This window comes from Corvus moneduloides, chromosome 13, assembly GCF_009650955.1.
Source record: "Corvus moneduloides isolate bCorMon1 chromosome 13, bCorMon1.pri, whole genome shotgun sequence".
NCBI classification, from domain to species: domain Eukaryota; kingdom Metazoa; phylum Chordata; class Aves; order Passeriformes; family Corvidae; genus Corvus; species Corvus moneduloides.
In genome coordinates, this window is record NC_045488.1 from 10,461,633 (window position 1) to 10,473,395 (window position 11,763).

Sequence of the window (11,763 nt, forward strand, 5' to 3'; positions counted from 1 at the left end):
CTTTTTTGATCCCTTCAGTGTCTTTAACCTGAAATGCCTGGTTACAGAATAACTAAACATTCAGGGTTGGTTTTTTTTTTTTCTTTCCATGTACAAAAGCAGAGTACAAATGCAGCAGGAAAGCCAGATTTTTTTTTTTTTTGGTGAAATAATCAGATAGTTGCTTTCATTCTGAAAAAATTTATATCAAAATAAATCTTCAGTTAAAATTCCCAAACACTGTGTCAAAGGCATAATAATGAATAACAGCCATAATGTGTTTGAACTGTGGTGTCGTATCAGAGCCAAGGATGAATTACGTGGGAGCAAGTGTACTGGAGGGAATTTAAGTCCACTTCAAAAACTCACTGCAAATGAAACATTAATTACTTCATGCGTAAGTCTGGCAAAAGCTCAGCATGGAGTTACAGCATTTCTAGGAGCGTTAACTACAGCCAGAAGTGAGAATCCATCTCCGGGGCTTAAGTCCTGGAGGAGCAGCGGGTAAAACTCTACACATGGCATTAAGGACATGTTCAGTGCCTGGATCTGATACCTGGAAATTAACACCGAGCAGCTGGATCCTGGGTTCAAACTCACAACTTTTGGGCAATCCAGACACACATGTACATCCCTGGCCTTTCTGATGTGTTGGTGATAAATCCAGGGCTTCACCCAAGACCTCAGAGAACTGGTATTTGCTGTCACCACACAGAATGTCTCCTTCCAGCCATTCTTCCAGCAATTGCCCTCACTGCCTCTGGAAACCCCGAGTATTTCTCAGATATTATGAGATCACATTTTTCACCATCTGAGATAAGGCCTGAAATTACACTCTGCGCTGAACACTGCTCCTCACTGTTTGGGGCCTGACAGCCATGAATGCCTGTAATTACTTAGTTATTGTGCAATGACGAACTGTTCCCTGTTTATGATGTCAGACTGTTCGCTTTCCCTTCTTTCCAATCCACTTTCCAGCATGAACCACTCTGGGAGCTTTAATCTCTTCTCAAGCACAAGCCATTCCCTCATCCTTGCTAGCCTCTTGTTTATATTTTTATTTATTTTTACTATAACCTTTCATTTATGCACTGAGATGAGGTGACCAGAGTTGAAGTGTCCTGCCTGTGACCTAAAACCAAGAATTTTTCATGGGACTCTCCAGGTAATAGAGAATTTTAAGGTTTTTTGAGCATTTGATTTTTACATACTGATTAGGAAATTACCTCAGTATTTGGTAGTATATTCTCCTTTTCTCAGGGTGCAGGAATGTAAGCATCCCAGTTAGGATGGCCTCGAATCTTTTTTTTTACCGTAACAGCAATTTTTTCATTACTTTCTCTTTATTAGCACCACTGGAGACAGTGACATCTTCAATGTCTGAGAGAGGAAAACCCTAATGATGGACCAACAGACATGAAAAAGGGAAGGAATATACACAGCACTGCTTAGTATGGCACAAAATTTCACTTTTTTTTTTTGGACCCTTCCCTCATGTATCTGACATAAAATTCTGCCATCCATTTTCCAAGTAATTTACATCTTTTCACTGGCATATAGGACATTTACAGATTCTTACACTCCATGTTGCAGAAATTCCTAGTGTCAAAGATTGCTAGGATAGGACTGTGATTAGATGTGCAGGGAATTTGTGTATGTGATTACTTTAAAAGCTACACAAATAAACCATCTTCCCATGGGGGGAAAGAATGTACTTAGCAGAACGATAAAATATTTTCATACTTATGTTACGGGAGGAAACAGTTATTTAAGTGGTGATTCTGACCCCATAGTTTACAAGAAAACATTCTTTGAGTTTACTGTCACTGTTAAAATGAAGCTGTCCATGGTGGCGGAAACTAAAATCTGTTTTTCAAATGCTGTCAGAGCCAGATCAGTGGCTGTGGGGTCAACACCCCTTTCAGTCCCTGACATTTTTCTGTGTTATCTTCACAATGAGGCAGCACGGACAACTCCTGGTCGGGGTTAAGGGGCCATGGGTGACACCACCCAGGAGCATCGACACTGTGGGGCTGGAACCGTCAGGGCAGCACAGACCCTGGGGGCTGCCCTGATGGCTCCCACCACCCCACACCAAGATCACAGAATCACAGAATTGTTGGTTGGAAGGGACCTCTGGAGATCACCCAGTCCAACCCCCTACCAAGGCAGGGTCAGGTGGAGCAAGTGACACGGGTGCACGTGTCCAAGTGGGTTTGGAATGTCTCCAGAGAGGGAGGCTCCACGCCCTCTCTGGGCAGCTGTCATAGTGCTCTGCCACCCTCAGTATAAAGTTCTTCCTCATGTAGAGATGGAACTTCTTGTGTTTTAATTTATGGACACTGCTCCCCATCCTGTTGCAGAACACCACCAAAAAGAGCCTTGCACTATCCTTTTAGCACCCTAGGAGATATTTTTATGCATTGATGAGATCCTCTCTTGGTCTTCTCCAGACTAACCACAACATAAAGACATTAAGCTCTTAGAGAGCGTCCAAAGGAGGCCACGAGGATGGGGAAGGGTGTGGAAGGGAAGCGGTATGAGGAGCGGCTGAGGGCACTTGTCTGGTCAGCCTGGAGGAGACTGAGAGACCTCATTGTGATCTTCAATATCCCTCCGAGGGTCAGCAGAGGGGCAGACACTGCTCTCTTCACTCTCGTCGATAGAAGACAGGACCCCAGGGAACGACATAAAGCTCAGTCAGGGGAGACTTAGGTTGGATGTCAGGAAAAGGTTTTTCCCCCAGAGGGTGGTCGGGCACTGGAACAGGCTCCCCATGGAATGCTCACGACCCCAAGGCTGCCAGAGCTCAAGAAGCGTTCGGACAACGCTCTCAGACACAGGGTGGGATTATTGGGGTGTCCTGCGCAGGGCCACGGGTTGGACTCGATGATCCTTGGGGGTCCCTTCCAACCCAGGTTCGCCTGCAATTCTATTTTACGATCATGGCGGCACCGCCTCAGCCCTGAGGGGCGGCCCCGCGCCGGGGCGGATCCCAGTGCGTCATCGCCGCGCGCGGCGGGAGCCCCGCGATGCGGGCCCGGGTGCTGCGCGCCTGGAGCGAGGGCGTGAGGGCGGCGGGGCCGCCATGGCGGGTCCTGTTCTTCGGCACCGACCGTTTCGCCGTGACCGCCCTGCGAGCCCTCCGGGCCGCCGGGTATCGCCCGGGCACGGGGGAGAGGGGTCCCAGGAGAGAGGGGGTCCTGAGGCGAGACGGGGCCGGGAGAGAGGGGTAGAGGAGACACGGGGGACGGGGACGTGAGGGAGGAGCTTAATGGGGGGAGATGGACCCTGGGGCGCGCGGAGCCTGAGGGGACACGGCAGGGGCTGGAGAGGGTGAGGGAAGTGCTGGGCACAGAGGGATGGGAGATGGCGGCTAGTGATGAAGCTCAGAGGTTACTGAAGGATGAGGTGGAGTCGCGCGGGAGGGACCGTGGGTTAGGCAGAGAGGGTGGCAGGGAAAGGAGGGAGAGGGAGCCTGAGCGTGGGACGGGGATCAGGATCACAGAGACTATGGCGATTGGCACAGGGGCATATCGAGGGGTGGAGGTAACCCAGCCCTCGCCTCAGTCTGCCTGCATGACGCCTTCAACACCTTGTCCACTCCAGGGAGCCCAGCGAGGACTCGCTTGTGTCTCGGCTGGAGGTGGTGACCCTGCCCTCCCGCCTGCCCGGGGACCTGCCTGTGAGGAGCTGTGCCAGGGAGCTCCAGCTGCCTGTGCACGAGTGGCCACACACGGGACCTGCGGGGCAGTTTGATGTGGGTGTGGTGGCGTCTTTTGGACGTCTCCTAAGCGAGGACCTCATTCTGCAGTTCCCATAGTAAGTGTGGACAGTGTCACTGTTCTGTTAGCAAAGCTCCACTCTAGTTTTGAGGAAGCATCTGTGATTTGCATTAGGTGAGGTCAGCTTCCCTGGGTTCATCTGCTTAGCCTGAACCCTGTTGCTGTCATTGTGAAGTTCAGTGTTCTTTGACACATGGATGTAAATTTATGCAAATATTCAGCAGAATGTGTTTGCCTTTATTCCTCACATCTCTCTTTCTGTGTTTGGCGAGAAACTGAAGTTTATGTAGTATGAATTTTCCTTCAAGTGCATATTTAAGCCAGTAACACGAGAAGGTATGAGCAGATAGTAGTTTCACTGTAATATATGTTGCAGATCCATTTACATATGTTTCAGGTACCATTCTTATTCTAACTTGTCAACATTTCATTCCAGTGGTGTGCTGAATGTCCATCCCAGCTGTCTCCCACGATGGCGTGGTCCTGCACCCATAGTCCACACAGTGCTTCATGGTGATAAGGTGACTGGAGTGACAATTATGGAAATAAGACCAAAAAGGCAGGTTTGGTGTGCTTTGCAGACAACTCACTGTTGCTGTTTGCCTCTCGGGACTTTAAATCATCATTGCTGAAATCATCATTTTAACTCATTCTATGTAATCACAAATTTTTTTAATGTGTGTGTTTTAAGTTTGAAACACTTAGAAATCTTCATCTGACCATATGAGATCCTGCCACAATTACAGTATTTTAGTAAGTGTGTAATTTGCCACTCCAGGCCTTTTTCTCTAATTATTAACTTTATCACAGGGAACAGACAGGAACAGTCACACAGCTTTGTCAATAGACTTGGTATGATAAACCGAAAAGGTCTGGTTTTCAGACTTCAGAGTCACCTGTAACATCCTGTAAGTGGACAGAGGATAAATTGCCTGTCTCGGCATGAGAGAGATTATATGTTTTAATTTCAGTCCAAACTCTGGCTTAAAAGGCTTGTGAAAATGCATTATCCTAGTTACCTTTTCTTTCTTAAATGCTTGTCTAATAATAGATCTCAGGAAAGTGTGAAACAAATTTCCTCTGAGTATTTCAGATTGTTTCTTCTGAGATCTCATGTTCATATCAGGCTCAGCTTGCTGAGGAGAATCTTGCTGCCAAGACAGATCTGATATTTTCTTCCTTGTGTTGTCTTGTGAACCAAACATTTGATAATGCGAAATGACATCTGAAAAACAGTTTAAGAGAAAATAAAAAAGGGTAGTTAGTAACTGAGCTAACATATCGAGTACAGACTTTTGAACTGCTAACTGAGCTTCAGCTTCTCCAGTATGGTTGTATGTTTTCTGCCTTGCAGGTTTGATGTAGGTCCAATTATTAAGCAAGAAGAGGTTGCTGTTCCTCCCCGCTGTACGGCACAGGAGCTGGAAGGGATGTTGGCAAAGATGGGTGCAAACATGGTAAAGTCCTGCCAGCTGTGTCACTTCCTGACTGGTACTTTGCTTTTTAACATGTGCAAACAGAATTCTTACTAATCTTGTTCTGAGCTGGCTTCAAGTTTAAGAGGAGAATGATGTGAAGCTTGGTGTTTGTGAGCACTTTGCCTATGCTGAGAGGAGAGCTCAGTGGTCTATGATCAGCCGTCAGCGTCAAGTCCTGTGTGTTGCTGTTCTGTTTCTATTCAGTGAAGAACCCAGATGCTGTCTATGGAAATAGTGCAGGTTCTTTCTTTTAAATGAATATCTGCTTTTTTATTTTAATAGTCAGCTTTAGTCCTGTTCTGGGATTAATATCAGAGAAGAGATCATCCATAAAAAAATCACTTGTGTTTTTTAATTGTGATTCAGTGGGAAGGATGTCTTTACTCTGTGTGTGTATGATACACATCTTCTGAATATACTGAGCCAATTTTCTAAAAGCTCACCGGACAGTTTTCTACTGTTGAAAAATTAAGTTTTACTTTGGCTTATTATGTGCTTAAACTTAGCTTGGCTAATACTCTGTACAAAATTTAATTTTGCAGCTGTTAGCAGTTTTGAATGAACTTGCCTGAAAGTTTAAGAAATAAAAAGAGCAGCCAAAAGAAGGAGTAACATTTGGTAGGTACACATTGTTTTTAATGTGACTTGTTCATTTTTTCCTTTATCAGCTGGAAAACTTAAGTTTCCTGCCATGCTGGGTTGTATTTCTTTAGATTAATTTCTAATATGCTCTTTTCACTGCCTTCACTGGCTTAAAAGAATCATACAGGAGGAAAATGTTTCAGAATTCTTCAGACTTAATTTTTTTTTCCAGTTACTTGTACAATATCAAAATCACTATTGATGTCACAAAATCTGAGTTTGTTACTCTTCATGGTTGTCATGCAGACAGAAGGATTACAGCCATGCTTGTAAACATGTTACAAATTTGCAGTGCAATGGTTAAATAAGAGAGCAACTGAGAATAAAATATAAATAATCCAAATTGAGGGTTTACAAAATCTTTTCTCCACTTGTTGTTTGAGGTACCTTAGCTGGATTGTGGACCCACTATTGGTCAGGAAAAACTGAGGTTTAAAATAGGATAAAGTAGTACAGCTGTTTGCTAAGATGCAAAACAAAATAAGAAGTCTTCTAATTTCTCTTTTCCCCCTAGCTCCTAAAATCTCTATAGCGAAGAGTTGTATAAAATGGGAAGAGCAAACAGCTGCACAAATAATTCAACTGCATCGTGCAGTAGGGAGTATGGTGAGAGAGTGGATTTTTTTGAACTTTTTTCTGTCCTATAGCATGGCTGAGTTTGGCGTAGATACTTTAACTAATCACTAAACCTCAATTTTAGTTGTTTTAGCCTCTGTAACCTAGCATGTGTTTTAAAATCCTGGTAGTTTATCATTAGAGGTGGAATTAATGTGGAGGAGAATTTTCATGGACTTGATCCTATGTGTGAAATCAGCTCAAAAATTTTATGTTGTTTCCTTAACTCAGATTTTCCCTCATGTGTTTGAGAAGGTTTGGAATGCTACAGTGACATCTCTGCATGACAGTAAACAGTGCAAACAACCACAGTGAAGAGCTGTTGTAGCTAATTGCTTAACTCACTTCTGCATATGCTAATGGTTTGAGGAAGAACAAGGAAAACAAGATATGATAAGGAAAATCTATCTAGACATACAGCTAAATTTTCTGTTAGTGTTATTATCAGAGGTATTTTGCATAAGGAGAAAATCAGACAGTTGCCTGGAAATGTGAAAATATTCTCAATGTGTCATCTGTTTCCAGTTTCCTTTGCAGACACTCTGGAAGGGTACTACCATTAAACTTCTGGATTTTGTGGAAGTGGATAATATCCCTGTTTTTTATGGTATTTACTCTTAAATTATTAAAATTTTAAACCATTTTCTTTAGGAATCTTAGTGCCATGTGGGCGGGCCAAGGGGTGTGACTGATCAGGGCTTAGTGAGTTCATGGATCAGATATGGAGCAGTGCCAAAGAATGACTGTTCTGATTGTTTCTGCTCATTTGGTTATAATAAAACACAGAATACAATAACGTATTTTTTAGCAAAAATAGTGACCTCAAGATGGTTATCATGCTTCAAAAGAACAGAAGAGGTTCAAACCTTTTCTGTACTTGTTGGCATAAAAATGCAGGATGATCTTTCTTTGCTTTTAGATCAAGTACTAAATGACTGTGGAGTTGTTCCTGGTTCAGTGCTGTTTCATAAAGTTTCCCAAACACTAATAGCTCGCTGCAAGGTAGGCTTTTCCCATTTGTTTTATATTCACTGCCCTAAAGATGTGGTTTTTAGTATTTGCGTGGTGCATAACTTTTGTCTTAATTGTCTGTTGTTAGTCTCTGTACTAGTTTAGATCAGCAACAGATTTTTTTATTTAATACCGTGAACTTTTAATTTCCTCTAACAGGCTTTGCACACCTGCAAGCAGGAATTCGACTTATAGACCTGATGACATTGAATAAAATGAATTCTGTAAGCCAGCCTATGGGAGCTAAAGATAACTTTAAACATGGAAGAAGCTTACTGCCTTTTTTTGTTTGTTTGTATTTTTAGGAAGGCTGGGTTGGAATCAAAACAGTAGTTTTAAAGAAGAAGCTTACAGCAGTTGACTTCTACAATGGATATATGCACTCTTGGTTCCAGCAGAATCGAAGAATCGTTCATGAGGAATGCAGATTTCAAACACTCAAACTTAGCATGGCAAAAAAGACTCTGAAAGAGAGGGGAATATTGGCACAGGATATAAAGCAGTAAATGTATTTTTTAATGTCTGTAAGTTAATGGTAATATAAAATATTTCAAAGCCCACCTATAACATTCAACTTAATTAAGGGATTTCTTCCCATAGTGTTTGATCTTACTGTCATCTGCATGTTTTCATTGTGGGTTCCTGAAGATACTTCTCTTTCTCCATCAGGGAAGAGAATCTCCATGAGTGCTGTAGATATGGAATAAATCCCTGTTTCCACTGTTATGAAATAAATTTATTTTTATACAACGTTTTCAGGGGTGTATTGAGGACTTTTGGTATAATTTTCTTCAGGCATAAGTTTTGAACAATTATTTTGATCTGGAAAGACTAAAGTCCAGTGCTTTTCTAATGCTCACTGAGACTTAGACTATCTAGTTTGGTGGTATTGTGGATCATAAAATTCTTTTTGTACCCCTGCATTGAGGTGAATAATTTAGCTGGGAACATTAGAGAATCTTTTCCTGTCCGTGATGATTTTCTTCCTTCCCTGTTCTGTTTTCATATCCTGGGATACGTCCTGTTTAAAATTTTTGTGCCCTCAATCCAGAAAATTTATGTTCTACTATTTTACTTTCTGACAGAAGAGATTTTTACCTGATGAGGAGTTGTTATCCAAGATTTTCCTCAATCTGTCTTTGGTTAATGGCATATACAAGAAGTATTTCATGTCAAGAACCCCCAAAACTTGTGATTCTTACACTTTTTTATCTTGTAAGTAGTAACGTAGCACTGAGTATAACAGCAGAGAAAAGACGACCGTATCTTAGGAGCTGTTCTAATATTTGCTAACTTTTTCCTGCTTTTCCTGAGTTCTGCTGAAGTAAAAACAAAAAATCTAGAAAAATGTGTCATATCGTAAGGATTAAAATGTTTGTGAAGAAGCATCTGTTAAAACAGCTGCTGCAATATTTTTCTTCTATTGCCATTGGTCCATCAATTAATTATCCCTGACAGGTTTTCCAAAACACACGGCCCTCCAAGAAATCCAAGCCTATGAATCAGAGTCAAAAACTGGAAACAACAGCAAGGTGGAAGTCAGGCTCCTGTGGAGAATTCCTGTTGTTCCTGACCGCAGACTCAGTGCAATTTGTGCTGCAGAAATTCTAAATCTGGCAAGTTTGTTTCCAAGAAAATGATGTATTTTTGTGTTTTGCTCCCTGATACTCTTTGCAAGTGAAAGTTGTGGAGTGATTTTGCTTTTACTCTGTTCAGATCAGTCTATAAAGGTTAGTTACTGCTTTATGCCAATAGAAGGGTGAGCTTTTTGTGTGTTTGGGGGGATGGGGGGTGGTTTGGGCAGTTTTGTGGGGCTTGATACATTGCTATATGGCAAAACCCCACCACCACAATCTAGAGATAATTTTAAGCACTGATGATAAAGAATTTTGACTTAGGAGAAGTGTTTTGGTTAACTGGGACTCAACTTTCAGATGTTTCAGATCCCTAGGCACTGGAAAATGAGTTCTGGTTCATTATAACCTGAGGAAAATGAACAGCGAGGTGTGACTCCACAGGAAAGAATACAGTGCCAAAAGTTCAGACAAGAGTCCAGGTTGAAAGCTTTTTAGATTACCAAAACTATTAAATCAACAGTTTCTTCCTAGCAGTGACTTGAGGAAAATTCTTGTAACTCCTCTGTGTATCTTTCATCCTCAGTTTTAGGTCGTGCCCAGTGTGAGACGTATTGGTGGCAGACAATCAATTATCTGTTTCTCACTAAAGCATAAAGCAAACAGAAGAGTTTCCCTGTGTTTTTGGGAAGTTCGAGGTGGCATGTGCCCAGAATCCTGTAGATGGAGCTCGCTGCATCCCTTTAGGGTGAAAACCAAGGACAGCTGGACCGAAGATGGTGAAAATCTGGTACAGAACGTCTTCAGTTAGTTGTTTAATAGTGAATAATGTCTAAACCATATTGCAGCCAGGATCCCATGTACTTGTAACTTAATCTTTTGATCTGTGCAGAGTTTGCTTTAAGGCTTCTCTTGCTTTCTGTGAGAGAGGTTATAAAAGATTAGACAGTTCTATGTTGTTTAACAGTTAATGTCTTAGCTTTGTATATGCACAACTTTATCCCAGTCATTTTATGGAGCAAAAGAAGGTAAGTTTAATTTTTTTTTTTATGGAGAAGGTCTTGGGCATGCTATTTTTGGCATGGTAGAGAAGTTTTAAAGGGAATTGGTGTTCCCCAGGCAGCTGTTAGCCAAAATGTCTCTTTGGAAACTTTGCTTTCACATGGCTCTGCAGGGATTTAACTCAGTAAGTAATGAAAATCTGATTATTTTTGCAGAACAGACAAACCAAAAATGGGGCATTCACTGGTGAGGTGTGGAATAGCATGTCAGGGTTGACTCTGGAACACAGACACAGTGATTTGATCCCCAGTACCACTGTTGAGGTTGAGTACAGCTATCCTGGCCATTGGAAAGGGATCTTAGCAAAATAAAACAGCTGTTCTCCTCTCAGAGGAGAGAGGGAAAGCAACAGAGGTATTCACAGACCCAGTGTCCACTATAGCTCAATTTAACATCACTGGGACCAAATTACTGGCAGAACTGCAAAATGTTTGGGCACCAGAAGGGCTCTGGTGTTGGATAGGGATGATTTCATCATGGGTTTCAAATAAATGTTAGTAGAGGGGGTTATATTTCCTGAGATGCTGGTGACTCACAATTAGATGCATCTGTTTCATGTTCCGCAACCTTACTATTTCCCTTGCTTCCTAGGAAACCTCTTTATTCTGGTTTTCTGAACATTACAAATAAACAAAAAGTATAAGTGACTAATCAGAGGAGTACTTGAGCCTTTTTATAAAGTTGTTTGCAAAATCCCCCAATAATTTGCTGGTTGAGGCTAGGCAAGAATATCTCTCCTTTTGTTTATCCTATCTGTTAACATCCTGATAGCTTCTGGGAAGCAGTAGTTTCCCTTAAAAACAGGAGGGATAGGTCAGTGGATTTATCTGAGGATTGGAAACTGAGTGACCTTAATGGGAGATGCTTTGCCATTAGTCACAAACCTGCTGACGTTTAGGAGCCGTGTCTCCTTCTTCAGCCTGTTCTCAAGGTTGGTGGTCCAAAGGCTGAGGCTGAGGGAGGAGCTGAGTCCCAGCCTTCCTGCATTCCTCCAGCTGATGCTCTCTTGATATGTGGGAGTGTGAGTTAGGTTTCAGGTTGCAGAAAGGACACTGCCATACTCTGACCGTAAACAGAACTGGAGGAGTCAGAACTGACATTGAGCTGTAGCGTAAAATTTGTTTTGAGTAGCAGATGCCAGGAGCTGCTGTAGCTTTGCTCCTATATAAACTTTTCTTAATGTATTGGGATGGTGGCTCATCAGTAGTGGTGAAATGTTAGCAGTGAGTGGTTGTTATGTCAAGGTTGTTTTCTGTTGGTAGTGCTTAAACACCCGTGTTTGAAACCTCTTGTCTTGCTCTGTATCCAGCACACTCTGCCAGCAGCCTCCTGGGAGAGCTCAGGGACTCAGTCAGTGCACAGATTAGTTTGTTCCTCCAAGTCAGCGCTATGCTGCAGAGAGGGACAGTTTGGGGAAACTTGGAGAGCTTCTGGCTGTTCCAGGCTGTAGGGCCGTGACCATTTCAGTGCTATTAAACACACATTTCTCCCCAGAAGGAAGAGCCCTGTACTCTGCTGTGTTTGACTGGCGAGCCCACATGCAGCACAGGGATAGGATCCTGAGCCTGCTTTCATCCATTTATCTCCTGGGTTAGTCTGTAGAAGTAATTTGTGTTA

The 11,763-nt window shown here is 42.5% G+C and overlaps 1 protein-coding gene across 1 annotated transcript; it reads left to right on the plus strand.

The window, feature by feature from the left end:
• Window positions 1–2,977: 2,977 nt before the first annotated feature.
• On the plus strand, window positions 2,978–10,797 carry MTFMT (mitochondrial methionyl-tRNA formyltransferase). The gene is given in 10 exon segments (XM_032122327.1): window positions 2,978–3,136; window positions 3,589–3,801; window positions 4,201–4,323; window positions 5,119–5,221; window positions 5,785–5,860; window positions 6,399–6,490; window positions 7,025–7,106; window positions 7,419–7,501; window positions 7,816–8,034; window positions 8,969–10,797. Coding segments are annotated over 9 exon segments (1,098 nt in total). The 5' UTR covers window positions 2,978–3,011; the 3' UTR covers window positions 8,017–8,034; window positions 8,969–10,797.
• Window positions 10,798–11,763: the final 966 nt, after the last annotated feature.